Source organism: Cucumis melo, chromosome 12, assembly GCF_025177605.1.
Source record: "Cucumis melo cultivar AY chromosome 12, USDA_Cmelo_AY_1.0, whole genome shotgun sequence".
Classification (NCBI taxonomy): domain Eukaryota; kingdom Viridiplantae; phylum Streptophyta; class Magnoliopsida; order Cucurbitales; family Cucurbitaceae; genus Cucumis; species Cucumis melo.
The window spans coordinates 10,684,488-10,699,201 of record NC_066868.1 but is presented as its reverse complement, the minus strand read 5'-3'; the positions used below and the strand labels follow the sequence as shown (position 1 = coordinate 10,699,201).

Below are 14,714 nucleotides of genomic sequence, written 5' to 3'. Positions count from 1 at the left end.
TCACTAATTTTGAAGGTATTCTTTTATTGTTATACTTAGTTTGAGACTTCTATTTGCAAAATGTGATGTTGGCGCTTTTCCATGGGAATTTTTATCTTGAGTTATATTTGTTTGATGTCTTTGGGTGAAATTTGTCATTTTATTGTAATTCATGGTGTTTGGTTATGTGTCACGATCTCAGACTGATGAGGCTATCTCTTCGTTTTTGTAATTCAATACCTTTGAATAAATAAAAGACAATAACTTAAAGATGTTCATTACACTAAAAATGTACTGTTTCTTTAAGTTTAAGGTTTAAATTGATGAAATAATCTGAGTGTAGTTCAAGTTATATTACCTTCTCAAAGATAAGTCAAAGTAATTACTCATATAAAAAAAATTAAAATTAAAATTAGATGAACTTTAGATCATTTTATTAAAGAAAGTGCAGAGACATCCTTGGGTGAACATAAATTAATACAAATAATTAATTAAAATTATTTAAATAAAGTCCCCTAAATAACATCATAAAAGAAACATGTGTTTTCAAAACCAAAATATTATCCAATCCAAAAGTTTATAGCGTTCAAAAATCATAGAACAAAAATGAGCAAGCATACGATCACAGATCCCTCTTATCACTTATTGACTTGTTAATAGATGGGTTTCATGTCCAAATTTGTGTCAAATAAAGTACATAATCACACACCAAATACTAGTTTTAGTAGTAAATATGGGTTGAACTGATCAAGGAGCATGTTAATTTCTCAAACTAAATAATTTTTTCATCAAAGGTAATCAAGGGAGGGGGGATGTTAGTTGTTTGGAATTGCAATTTTCTCATTGATTAAATTGCATATTTGTATGACCTTGACTTGGAGTCGATGTTGACCCTTGTCAAATGTGTGACATGACATACTTTATGCATACCCTAACCCATAGTGACATTTTAGGCCTAACATATGGTTTTAAGGGGGATGCTTAACCTTGGGCTAAGCTTGAGGTAGATCTTAGTCGAAGACAAAGCCGAGCATGCTCTTTAATCAATATGTTATGAATTTATCATCGAGTGACTCAGAAACCCTAAAAGACACCCTAGACCTACTTTCTCAATAAATACATTAACTTTATAGGAGATAATCTGAGTTCTACTCTCAAACTCTCTAGCTTCCACATTTTTTCATTTTCGGACTTAAACATCGAAGTGTGTATGGTAAGCACTGTATCAATGTGAAAATTTTCTTTTGCAGACTACGTTCTTGCCACTTTTAAAGTTGGAGGACTTAATAGGTAGAAAAATAAAATTTTAAAAACTTATTAGCACACAAGACTGCAAGTTCATGTAATTAAATAATTAATTAAATGTTTCCTTTATTACATCAACGTTGAGATGGCCGAGTTGGTCTAAGGCGCCAGATTAAGGTTCTGGTCCGAAAGGGCGTGGGTTCAAATCCCACTCTCAACATAATATTTTATTTCGTTTTTAACTATCTCTCAAGTATTTAGCTTTTGAGCCTTTCATATACTTTAAGACGACTTTGGTGATATTAAAGCAAGAGGATGGTATGGAAACTTCTTCTCTCTCATAAATGACTATTAAGAGATTTGAGTAATTTTACCTATTACAATCTAAGTTTGATGAAGCTCTTTAAATGTTCAAATAATATAAGATTGAAGTTGTGAATTTATTAGGTCAAACTATCTAAAATATTAAGAAACTCGCCTTTATGATTTTGTATCGGTGAAACTGGCTTAATTTTTTAATCAAGTAGCTAACTATTTTGGAGACTTGATGAATAATGAGTTTGGAATGTAATTTAACAAATAGAGTACACTTTTTCTCATTTAAGAAAACAGGTGAGTAGTTTCATTTATTGTTGATTCTAGGATTTAAGCAATGAACCTCCACCCTCTCACTATTCAAGAGGAACTTTGTTAATGGTTTAACCATAAACATATTGTTTACTAATGGATTAGTGATACTTAAGAATGTAGAGATAATTACACTGGTGAATTGGTCTTTTGACTCATTTGTACTTGTGAAAAACTTGCGAGGGAACGACTTATATAAAATGATTATATGCTTGGATACACTATGTCCTAAGTGCATACGAATATAACTATGAATATATAGTAATTTGCTTCATAACTAATGAATATTGATTAGTTAATTAAAGAGTTTAATCTTGAATTATTATTAGAGTTTATAATTTATAGATTTATTAGGTTCCCCTCCTAGGTTATACAATTGTTTGAAAGAATAATTTGAATTGTTTAGATTACCTTAGGAAACTATGTTATAATATATATAGATATATAGATAGTTGTAAATATGATTTATTATGAAAACTATATATTTGGAAGAACTAATGTGTTTGAATTTGGTTCAAATATTAAATTAATATAATATTTGAGTTACACATTAATTAATGTAGATGAAATTCATTTAAAAATATATAAGTTAGGAAATATGTAACGAACCAACTTCTTATACTAAGTCGAAGCCATTACTAATTAAAAAGGGTAAATAAGTTTACAAAGTTTCAAAAATAGAATAAGACACAAACCTCAAATTTTCAAATACTAAAAAAATAAACAAGGAAAATGTGAAACAAAATAAAGTCCTAACTTGGGCCCTATCTAGTTTTAAAGAAATAAATTAACCAATAGAGAATGAACTGGAAATGCAATACTAAAATCCAAATTTTGACATAAGCGGAAGCAAACGTATCCCTATGGTCCGCCACGATCACTTCTGGTCACTGGCCAGCTTGCCCTTGTTCTTACCTCTGCCTCTGCCTGAAAAATGGAAGTGGAAAGAGTGAGCATAAAAATACTCAGTAAAGGACCCACTACCAGTCCCACTAGATGCCTGTTAACTTCCTATTAGAGTCCTGAAAAGTGGTACTCCTGAACTGGCACGTCCCCGAACACGTGCAATCTGTGCCTCCGTAGGAACAAGCTGGTCTTTGGTGATTTCCAAGGGAATACCTAAGACGATCAGGCTGTGAGCGGTCCCGTCGGATCTAAGTTATCATACATGTCATAATCCCGTCAGACTACGCAGTCATAAGTGTGAGCGACCCCATCGGGTCTCTCCATCATGTCTGTGTCACAATAGTGGTGATCCCGAAGGACACCCATGTGGGTACGACTCTAATAAGAAGCTAACATACACCCTACACATAGCATGTACACAACATCTCATCAATCACATCTAAGTTATCATACATGTCATAATTACGTCAATTCATGCTATAACATATCAGACCATAACGTACCAACCCTAACATATCATATCAGTCATCCTCAACTACACTATGTCGTTAGAACGAAGACGGTAGCATCGACATACAAATGCTAACCACAGAGTCAATCAGCAGGCACAATGTCAATATCAATCTCTCTCTCTCTCAACAACGTTGAGTTAGGTACTTAACTACCATTCATACGTAACCATAAATTCAAACATGCGGTCTCTTTAATGTAAATCGAAGGTCTAGTAGGAAGATCTCTTACCTGGAGGTTACTCAACAAGTCCTAGGAGTAACAACACGCTCCCCAACCGGTGAAAGTTCTAAATGGTCAGGAAACCACAATTTAATAATTTAACCCTCAAATAAATTAGGTCCAAAAACTCACTTGAAGTGACTTACCCAAGATCAAGGTCGGACTCGGTTTGGACTTAGTTGGACAAATCCCCAACTCGGCTTCCAATTAACTAAGTCAATTTAATCCAACAACCAACTTAGTTAGGATCAAAATAACCTTAGTTGGATAGATTAAAACCAAAATCAACCTACCGAGGCTTACCAAAAAATGTGGGTCAAAACAGGGCTAAAAGAGAGCTTGGCGGCTCAGCTGGCTCGGCTGAAGAGACGAAAATCGACTAGCGGCTCGGCTGGAAATTCGGCTCACGAAGAAGGGCGCAAGCGCGGGCGTGGCTTGCAGCGTGGAGCGGGTGCACGCGGGCGCGACTTGCGGCGTGGAGCGGGTGCACGTAGGCGCGGCTTGCGGCGTGGAGAGGGCGCACGCAGGCGCGAGTTGGGCGGCTACGCGGAGCGGCTGGATGCGAGCGCGAGTCGGACGGCGACGCAGAGCGGCTGGAGCGGGCGCGGGTCGAACTCACACGGTTCGAGTTGAGGTGAATCGACTCGGGTTGCTTGCGGCTGACGCTCGACGACAGCACGGCTGGCTTCGACGTCTATTTTCGCTGGGCTTCGAAGACGACTCGACAAAATCGATGGCCTTCAGGCGACCAGCGATGGAAACGATTAGAGGCGCGGTGGTTGGTGGTGGCTGACGTAACACGCACGATGGAGAACGACGGCTCAGCAAGCTTGACACGAACGACTCCCTAACGCACGGCTGGAAGGATGGCTATTGGCTCGGGTTGACCTGCGACGGACGCTCGATGACAACGCTTGGAGGAGGACGGCGGCGGCGGCTAGGGTTTGAGAAGTTTGGGATTAGGGTTTATTTGGGGGAGATAATGAATAGTGTTGACCCCATTTAACCCAAAATAATAATAATACACTTATTATTATTTTCCCTTTTTCCTATTCCTTATTTTATTCTAAAACCATCAAATCTTCTCTCTCTTTCATCTAAAGCACACAAATTCTCCTTTTTTTAAACAAATAATTCCACCAATCACAACTACCTTTCTTCAAATAAAATATCACCATTATCTTTAACCAATTAATTTAATTTTCTCTCTCCTCGACCCAATTTTCTTTATCTCCAACAAATATCTTTACTAATTTTATTATCTAAATAAAATAATTATATTGTCCTCAAAACTTAATGAATTACACCGTCAAAAATATACTTAATCAAGTTTCTTCCATTACAACCCAAATTTCAATAACCACCTTCAAGATAATAAAATTAAATTCCAAATTGTTGGGGCGTTACAAAATATATATTATGATACCATTTTTGATGAAACTAAATATAATTAGATGTTAAATTAAAAAAAAAAAAAAAAAAAAAAAAAAGAAAAAAAAAAAAAAAAGCTGTGGTGTTATAGAAGGGAGTGGGGGAGTGAGTGTTGGTTTATTGCTTTGATGAAACCATTTTCAATCTTGTCCAGGTTCTGCAACGATCAGCTTGAGTTTCACCCACTCTTTCTTCTCATACATCGGGTTGGTTATGGAGTCTTCCCTGGGAGATGGGTCTGTGGGAAGGGAATTTTGTTTTAGGGAGAAAATTCACTCTAAACTTCTTTCTTTAGGAATGAGGGTTGAGATGGATGAAAAGGGAGAGAGGTCAAGAATCTCATACATCTTTCTTCAACACACACACACACTCTCTCTCTCTCTAATTAGAATACGTACTGAAGTGGGACTCCTGAGTCGTAACCACCCAAATGTGAATATTTCATTCTTTTTTACTTTAATTAACTAAATATAATATTTCAATCTTATTCCAATATTTTATCACTTATATAAACTTTAGTTTTGATATAAATCACAATCCTATTAACTTTCTGCCGCTAATGTTAACATGAATCGAATTAACATTAATTTAATATTTAAATCTTATTCAAATATATTCATTCTCTTAGTTATTATGTAGTTTAAGTTTTAATTTCATTCCAAATTAACCTTATACTATAATTTATATCTATACACATTACCATATACATTTAATAAGTAATTTAAACAATGCAAACTCTCTGTGTTACCCATTGTGAACTAACATACAACCTAATGAACCTATACATTAGATATAACGACTCAACTCTTTATACTAAGTTGCGATCATTACTACTCAAAAGAAAATAATTTTTTTTAAGTTAAATAGAAAATATCAAATTTTCATAATTTAAAATCTTAAATATTCATTAAAATCATAAATAAACTAAAATAAGTAGAAATAAATTTAAAAGTAAGTTCCTAGCTCGGGCCATATCTCGTTTTAAAAAAGTAAAATAAATAAAAGTGCATAAATACTGAAATCAAAATCTAATAACACAAGGCGGAAGTAAAAGTGTTCCTCTATGACATGTCACTGTCACTTCTTATCATTCGCCAGCTTTCCTATGCTTTTACCTTTACCTCTGCCTAAAAAATTAAATATAAAAGAGTGAGTATAAAAATATACTCAGTAAGGGACTCACTAGTCCCGCTAGGTGTCTGTTAACTTCCTATTAGAGTCCTATAAAGTGGTACCCCTAAACTGGCACGTTTCCGAACACGCGAAATCTGTGATCCCGTAGGATTATCTCTGGTCTTTGGCGAACTCAAAGGAACACCTAGAACAAAACTGGTCTTCGGTGAACACAAGGAACACCTTGGACAAACTGGTCTTTAGTGAATCTCGAAAGAAACACTAAGAAAATTGGGTTGTGAGTGACCCCATCGAGTCACTCGTAACATATCATCTCATACTGAACTAGTGATCCCATCGAACTACACAATCATAAAAAAGTGGTGATCTCGAGGGACACCCATGTAGGCACAATTCTAATAGATAAAGCTAACAGTACGACCTATCCATAGCATGTAGCATAATATAACATCATAATCATGGCAGGAATATTAACCATAGCATTCCTAATCATGAGATTAATAATTCATGCATAACATCAATATCAACTGTGATCATCAACATAACTTAGTCAGAACTAACTGTCATCATAAGCATAGATTAGTCATGACCACCAATCGTCATAAATCGTAAACACATTATGCATATTAGCTACTTTACTGCATAATGGAAAAAGTTACATGCAAGCTCATACTTCAATTCGAAGGTCTAGTAGGAGAATTTCTTACCTGGAGATTAGCTTAAACCAAATTTAATCCTAACAGAAAGGTCAAACTTCCCAAGGAAAAATCCTAAATAGTAAGGGTAAATAACTAAGTTTAATAACTTAATTAACAGTTGCTTAAGGATAAAAAATCCAATTAATTCAACTTACCCAAAGTTGAGGTCGAATCTGATTTACCCTTAGTTGAGAAAATTCCACAGCTCAAACTTCCAATTGATCTGACCAGTCCTTAAAGAAAATAATTCAATTTAATCTAAAATTAAATTATTTAAGATCCAACCGAAACTTTCTTGGGCATTAACTAAAACCAAAATCCAACTTACCAAAATAGGTGAAAAAGGGCAAAAATTAAGACTGACGGCTCAAAATGGCTTGGTTAAGGAGGAACCAGCTAGGCGACTCGGCTTGGAAGACAGAGCGGCTCACGGTTGGAGGAGGCAGGTGCGTGGCTCACGGCTAGAGGAGGCAGGCACGCACAGAGGAGGCTCGGATCCAACGGACGTGCGGCGCGTGTTGAGGTTCACGACTCGGGTTGAGAGAAAACCCGTCTTAGACTGTGTACACGATTGACTCCTTCGTACGCTGGTTGACGATAGTTGCTGCTCGGTGCACGAGGTGGTCAACGCGAAGGCTTGCGATAATCAACGACGCTTGTGGTGGTTCGCGAACGATAGAGTAGCAACGAAAAGAAAACGATTCGTTGACGGCGCGACGACGCTTGCGACGGAGATGGAGACGGACGACTGACGTAGCTTGGGACAAACGGCGACCCTCGAATCGGGTAGGCTTGCACGACGGTCGTCAATTGGAGATGGGTGGGGGCGGAATAGTAAAGGTTTTGCTTGAGAAAGGGGATGATGAATAGTAAAAGCACGCACTACGAAGCCTATTTGAACAAAATAATAATAATAATAAAATTATTATTATTATTATCTTTTCTTTTCCTAATAACCAACTCCTCTCTCTTCATTTAAAACACACCCAAAATCTTCTTTTTATTTTTCCAAAACAATATATTCTTAAATAATTATATTATCTTCATAATATAATTATTTTAACTTCAATTTCAATTAATTACATAACCATAACTATAATTAATCAAAATTCCTTTACATACAATTCCACCAACCACTTTTATTTAAACAACCAATTCAAACATAAATTTCAAATTCAATCTCAAAATATCTAATTAATTCTAATTTCTATAAATCAAGGATTTTCACAATTAAATCATATAACACCCAAAAAAAATAATTTCAACAATTGCCAAAATTTAACTTAAGATAATTAAACTTAAAATTACTTACTTTGAGGCGTTACATTAGAAGCTCTAATTATTCGAAGTTAATTAATTAAACTTTTTAATTAAATGAACCAACATCCATTACTACGGATCACTTCACCAAAGACTCATATATAGTAGCATTCTTTGCACCGTAGAATATGTTGCAACTTTACAATTACCAGTAAGTTGATCATTCATTGGTTGTTTTTATTATAGTTGGATCGAATTACCCTTTTACTTTTGTAATTACAATTATAATTACCTTTTACTCCTTGAGTCCCATTGATCTCTATAATGAACAACATGTTTATAATTAATCCTACCCCAAACCAAGTCTCTCATGAGCTTGTGAGTGGTGGGTATTCTTTGTTCAAGACTCAAAATCGGCACCTGAGGGAACAACTCATCTACTTCTCCTAAAAGTAGGAAGAAGGGCATTCCATCTTGTATAGCTATGTTCTCAGCTCGTCACTCGGTGAGTTTGATAGCTCTTGCCACTTTCACCTATATATACCAAAAGGCAAGTCCTCACGGGCGTGAGTTCACTCAAGATTGAGATCAAGTTACTTGATTATCTAATGAAATATTAATCTCCTCTTTCAACAGTGTGACAGTGAGAGATTAAGTCATCACAATCTTGGCGTATACAAAGTCATTATATAGGAAACCTCAACTCGTATGTCTTCACAAAGAACATTTTGGATCACATATTTTGCAACACAACATTTACAACATTAGTAACGCTTACAAAGTGCGTCGTATTTATAGCATTATCAGGATAAGGCACCCCAACCTTATCCGTACATTACAGACTTTTAAGTTGTTACTTGAAACATGATCAAACTATATATCCATAACATATTGTCCAAATCTCCTGAAATAATTTAACCTTTGGTTTTTTCTCTAATGGATAACTAATTATTGTATATTTAAGATATTCAACTATTATATCAAATAACTAATTAACTAGGAGACTTTAGGGCATAAATTCCAACAGGTGTGTGGAAGTAGTTAATTAATCCCTGCATCTACTTAATACAAAGTATATGTATTTAGTGGGGAAATATATGGACAGACGAAGTTTACCCCAACTTGAGAATTCTTCTTCCTTCCCTTTTATAGCTAAGGTAGTGCTTTGTCAGATCTTTTGGAGAAGTTCCCAAGAAGGAGAAAATATTTGGAGAAGAAATGGAAGACAGTCTCCAAAAGGTAATATTCTATTCTCAACTATATGCTTAACATACAAGTAATATACATACACACACATATATATAGCATCTAATGTTCTGGACGTTTTTTTCTTAATTATTGTTTTCCATCTATCAAATCAAAAAACAAAAATGATAAAATGCTTCCGTGCAGAATCTGATCCCTTAAGTCAAAATCTATGTGGTTACCTTTCAATCATTATAAAAATAAGTTTGAAAGATGTTTTTGACGATCCTAAACATTTAGTTTACTATCTCTCTTTACATATCTTCATCCTGGTGAGTATATGCTACAGTAAGCTTAGCTCAAGAAATAAGTTCAAAATTGAGTTGAGACAAAATATTGAAATTTAAAAGTTATCCAAACATATTTATCTATAACAAAAATAAACATGATAATAGTATCATTTCTCTTATATCTTTTAAATATTAATTTTACTATTAAATATTTTTTAATCAGTAAATATTTATCTTTTAAAATTGATATTAATATATCAATTAGATTTGTTTCAAAAATAAAAAATAAATAAAATTTAACAAAATATTTACTCTACATAAAACAAAACCATTAAAAGAATGAAAAATTTTAATCTATGAGGTTTAAATATTGTATCAATTTTTTTTTTTTTTTTTTTTTTTTTTACAATTTACCTAAAATCTTTTCGTAATATAATAATTATTGATATTTCTGGGGCCATTCATTGAAGAAAAGGAAAAAAATCAGCCTCAGTTATGATGTGTTTGATATTAACTCTTCACACATAACCCTTGAAGAAGACAAACAACAACAAATAAGTCACATGCATCTTTTAAAGTATTAACAAAATAATTGAAAAGATTTGTGATTCAATAGAAGTTGGAGATTTTTTATAGCACCATTGATTAGAACAAATAAGAACTATACACATTAAAGAGAAATTAAATATTGAACACTAAAAAATCATTTTAAGTTAACTTCAAGTGTTTATTTTAAACTAGTTTACCTTTTAACTATTTTAAATGATTACAAGCCCTTGAAAACCGACTTATTTCACACGCTCGATTAAATAAAATATGAAAATTAAATAATGGAAGAGTTTTGGAAGGATAAAATGCAAGAAGTTTGTAAAAGTTATGTTGTATGCGTTGATTGAATGAAATATGAGTTCCCCTGAACTTGTAAATATTATTCAGAATGGCCTCTCATTTTATTTAAATCATATTGGGATCTACCACGGTTCCAAGATATCATCCTATTAAATTACTATCATTTTCATGAATTCAACATATATAGAAAGGATGAATAATATTTCCTATTATATCATATAATATAAAACTTCCTACGGACCATAAAATGTAAACAAAATGCGTGTAAATGGTCATTGATATTCTAACATCCCATCTCCTCGTAAATCATATAATATATATAAAGCTTTCCATACCACTCAATAATAAAAAGTCCATTTTTTAAATTAAAAAAAAAAAAAAGAAAGAAAAAAACGACGACCATTGCTGACTATTAAAATGTGTTTCAATAATTTTCCATAACTCAAACATTATAACGTTCAAATAAATTTTCACATCAGATAATGAACAGAACTTGTCAACTTTCAAAGAACATCACCATCAGATATATCTTAAGGCTATTCACTTCATCACCAAACACCCCCCCAGGTTTTCTTCCTTTTAACAACAATTTATGAAACAAATACAAAATGTTTGTAGCATCCATCATCCCTAACCTGCAATTGCGGCCCACAACATCAATGTTAAGAAACCAAAGTGAGTCGATGCTGCCTTCAGTCTTCAGCCATCGACACGAATGCCTCATCTTCGTTATGCTCTTCTAGAGCCAAAACCTGCACATCCTGTAAACCCAATCACCCTACATAGTGGACCATATTAACCTGTACAAAAATTTCATGGTCACATCTTAGCTTGAAAATTTAGAGTTTAGAAGCAGGGAAACAACCTGAACCTGCAAAAACTTAGATAATGATGAGATCACATTTTTTCTTAATATCAACAAAAGTAATGCAAAAAAGTTCATAAGGGAAAGAAACCGTAATATGATAACGGGATCGTTCACAAGTCGTCATGGGCAGCAGTCTTAATCCCTGACTGTAAAATCAAATTTATTCATTTGCTATAGAATTAAGGATATTATAAGTATGCATGAGTGCAATTGGTACATGTTAATTAAATTTAAATAGGATAAAATGACAAAAACTAATCGCTGTCAAGAAAAAGAGGTTGTCAAAGATCTATTTCAATTTTTTTTTCTGTGACTATGCTGCTTTCTAGATGTACTCCCAACAGGGTTAACTCAAGAATCTTCTGGTAAGATAGGGGGTTTCCTTCTACACATTTTCTAACTTTCCACAAATCAAAGGGAACAGACTGGTTGACATCAAATAGGGAAAAAGAACTTAGTTTTTAACCATCATTTCTTGCATCTTTTAGCACTGTTTAATGTGTTCTATCTCGTAAACAGTTTCCCCTTCCCTTTCACTATTTTTTTCTTTTAAGCTCCCTAAGCTGGACATGTTCCTAACCAAAATCCACTAGTTTAAAAAATGTTGTTACCTACTCCGATGGCTAAAAACAGATCAAAGAGAGATTGGGGAGATCAGATTAACTAGAACCAGCAACTTCTTACGTATTGGGATAAGAATACTACGGAAATTTGAAGAAATGAATGCAAGACCTCAAACAGAAACCTTGGAAGTAGTACCTAAGTTCAAGTAAACAGATCAGTAACCATAGCCTTGCTCAGGAGGCTGCCGCTGTTGCTGCTCCTCATAGCCACAGGTTTGATTTGCATACTTCACCTCACTGTCGTAGCTTTTCTCATGGCTATTTCTGTTGTCATCAGATTTGGCATTATTATCATTTCCTTGTTCTCTTTCCCTGTTCCACTGCTCAATTTTAGCACGCCTCTCTTCACTCCCTTCTCTAGCTGGACTTCGGTTCTTCCTTCCACGTGGACTACGGCTCCTGCTTCTATGACCAGGGCTTGTAGTCCTACGCCTCCTACTCCGATTTTCATGATAAGCATCTCTCTCATCATACCTTCGACTATGACCATGCCTGCCATAAGAGCGTTCTTCATAACTTCGATGCCTATAGGGGCTGCGGCTTCTGCTCCTACTATGACTACGCCTTCGACGATACATTGCAAAGAGTTCATGCCTCAGCTCTCTGAAAGACAAGATATTATCATGGCTCTCAAATAAAGTACACATACAAGAAGTGACAATACAACATCAACAGGAAGCATAATACATCTCAGAGTGAAAGGACAGAGGTTGGTGAAGATACTATACCTGCCAATCCTCTTCAAATGCATGAAATTGCAATACCCACCGCGATTACACATGTTTTCTTCATATTGCCTACATGTAGCTTCTCTAAAGTCTGTAACTGGAGAGAAGTCGACAATGATCGGGCGTCCTGCAAAGAAATAGTTATACAATACATAGATTACAAATCCAATTTCACCAGATTCTAAAATCAAAAGCTGCAAACAAATAGTATAAACTCGATAGTTGATAGATAATATGAAAAAAATGACAAAAGGGAAAAACAAAGGGACAGGAGGAGACAGGAACTCCAACTGACCAGCATAGAATCTCCCACTAAGATTCCGAAGAGCATTTGCGGCTTGCTCCTCCTCTCGAAATTGAACATAAACATTGCCCACCTAATCAAACTCATCATTAGATAACTAATCATTAGCTAATTCTACAATGAAATAGCATACATCAAAGTTGAAATGCAGATTTGTAAAATCATTTCCCTTCAAACAATGAGCAAAGGGGAGAGTATTACCATATGGTCAGCTAGATTGTCACAAACATTCAAACTTTCAATCTCCCCGTACTTGTTCAGTTCCTGAAATAGATCTTCATAGAACTCCTGAAATGTAAACAGATCAACAATAAAGCTACAATTCTTCCACGCGCAAATGATGATTCAAGATAACAAAATTTACAAGCCACGCCAAGAGCGTAAGGAAGTTAATCAGGACACGAAAAAGATATCTTACTCTATCCATGATAACACGATCACTAGAAAATCAACTAAACAAAAGCACGTCTAAAATTACGATAAAAACCAATCAGATAATAGCAATCCAACCTCAAAGAAAGCCAAGATCCACCCCGACCCCCGTTGGAAAAAAAAAATGAAAATTCATGATAAAATAGTAGTAAACAAGAGAAGATGTACCTCAAAATGGTCCTGGATCTTGCGGGGGTCAATTGGATTCCCTTGGGCGTCGACACCAGGAGTAATCATGTCAGGTCTCTGATACATATTGGAAAGCAAGAGGGTGGGGCTTATACTGGGCTTGGTGTGCAACCGTGAACACCTATCACCGTGGCGGCAGGCCCCGATCTTGAAGTAGAAGGGACAGTTAACTCTGTCCTTCTCCGTTCCGAATATGGATGCCAAATGCTCCGCCATTTCCACCCGTCGGATCTCAGAGGCCGAAAGAGACAGAAAATTGAAAGATGAGAGGAGAGAGAAGAAATTGGAAAGATACGATAATGGAGGAGAAGAAGAAAATGATGATGAAGCTTTATTTTATCTGTTTCTCTAGAATGTTCATGGGAAAGCCTTGGGGTCGTCTAGAAGATTCATTGGTATTTAGTTCAATTGCATTATAGAAATATAAAGTGAATTAATTAAAGTGTCGTCAAAGCTGGTTTGCCCGAGAGGTTAAGGGGGAAGACTTAAGATCTTCTGCACATAAGTGCGCGTGGGTTCGAACCCCACAGCCAGCATTATTCTCCTTCTCTTTTTAGTTTACATTTCTATTTGGTTGCATCATTTGTTTCTTTGATTCTCACATACATACTGTAATGCCTTTACATGCTAAAAGTAAAGAGAATAATTATTATTTAATATATTTTATAATTCTAATATCATTATTTCTTTATATATATATATATATATTTCAAAGAAAAGATTTTGGATCGGACGAAAAATTCTATAGCAATTTTTCTTTTGATTGTAGGAGCAACCAACATAAGTGATTTAGCATCAAGGTCGCATCAATGGTCGACCTTTGTTTTTTCCAACAATTTGAAAGCGAAATTCCAAATGTTGATCAAGTTTGGAAAATCTTTTGGAGATCAAGTCGTGTTGAATTGCTTGAGCCAGTTGGCTGACAAGTGAGTGACGCCACCTACCTTAAATTTCACGTAATATTTTTTTGTTGGCAAAAATCACTTTTTTTTTCCGTTTTCTCAATCTCCATTATGCTTGATTTTCGAAGCCAAGGTTCCATTTCCATCACTACTTCACAATATCTCTCGCTCTCATGGACAGTGATTCTCTTTCTCCCTATTCAAATGTCTTTACGTTTATTATTTGATGACGTGCTGAATGATGTTTGAATCAAATCTCCTATGGTATTTGAATTCTTGGCTTTAAAATTTGAGGGATGATTATATGTTTAACTCGTTCATTTGATTACTTA

General features: G+C 34.9%; 1 protein-coding gene and 2 non-coding genes across 5 annotated transcripts; 2 read left to right on the top strand and 1 right to left on the bottom strand.

The window, feature by feature from the left end:
- Positions 1–1,363: 1,363 nt before the first annotated feature.
- Positions 1,364–1,444, top strand: TRNAL-AAG (transfer RNA leucine (anticodon AAG)). The gene has a single exon. It is a non-coding gene; the product is annotated as a tRNA-Leu (tRNA).
- Positions 1,445–10,742: 9,298 nt separating this feature from the next.
- Positions 10,743–13,839, bottom strand: LOC103500459 (splicing factor U2af small subunit B-like). 3 transcript variants are annotated; one of them, XM_008463766.3, is made up of 6 exons: positions 13,460–13,839; positions 13,061–13,147; positions 12,851–12,932; positions 12,556–12,682; positions 11,964–12,430; positions 10,743–11,136 (listed from the first exon to the last, which is right to left on the bottom strand). In XM_008463766.3, the coding sequence occupies exons 1-5, from the start codon at positions 13,694–13,696 to the stop codon at positions 11,983–11,985; spliced, it is 981 nt and encodes a 326-aa protein (XP_008461988.1). In that variant the 5' UTR covers positions 13,697–13,839; the 3' UTR covers positions 10,743–11,136; positions 11,964–11,982. The 3 variants fall into 3 exon arrangements, with proteins under 3 accessions (XP_008461988.1, XP_008461981.1, XP_050935820.1); XM_008463759.3 differs by having other exon boundaries at positions 10,743–11,350; positions 13,460–13,809; XM_051079863.1 differs by having other exon boundaries at positions 10,743–11,097; positions 13,460–13,807.
- Positions 13,840–13,933: 94 nt separating this feature from the next.
- TRNAL-UAA (transfer RNA leucine (anticodon UAA)) lies at positions 13,934–14,016 on the top strand. The gene has a single exon. It is a non-coding gene; the product is annotated as a tRNA-Leu (tRNA).
- The last annotated feature ends 698 nt before the right edge of the window (positions 14,017–14,714 follow it).

Bases quoted from the DNA above. Each gene is read 5' to 3' on its own strand.
- LOC103500459 (XM_008463766.3), bottom strand. From the start codon at position 13,696: ATGGCGGAGCATTTGGCATCCATATTCGGAACGGAGAAGGACAGAGTT. The intron at 13,148-13,459 runs GTACATCTTCTC...TTTACATTTCAG, and splicing joins AGATCCAGGACCATTTTGAG to GAGTTCTATGAAGATCTATT. The intron at 12,933-13,060 runs GTAATACTCTCC...GAGTTTGATTAG, and splicing joins ACAATCTAGCTGACCATATG to GTGGGCAATGTTTATGTTCA.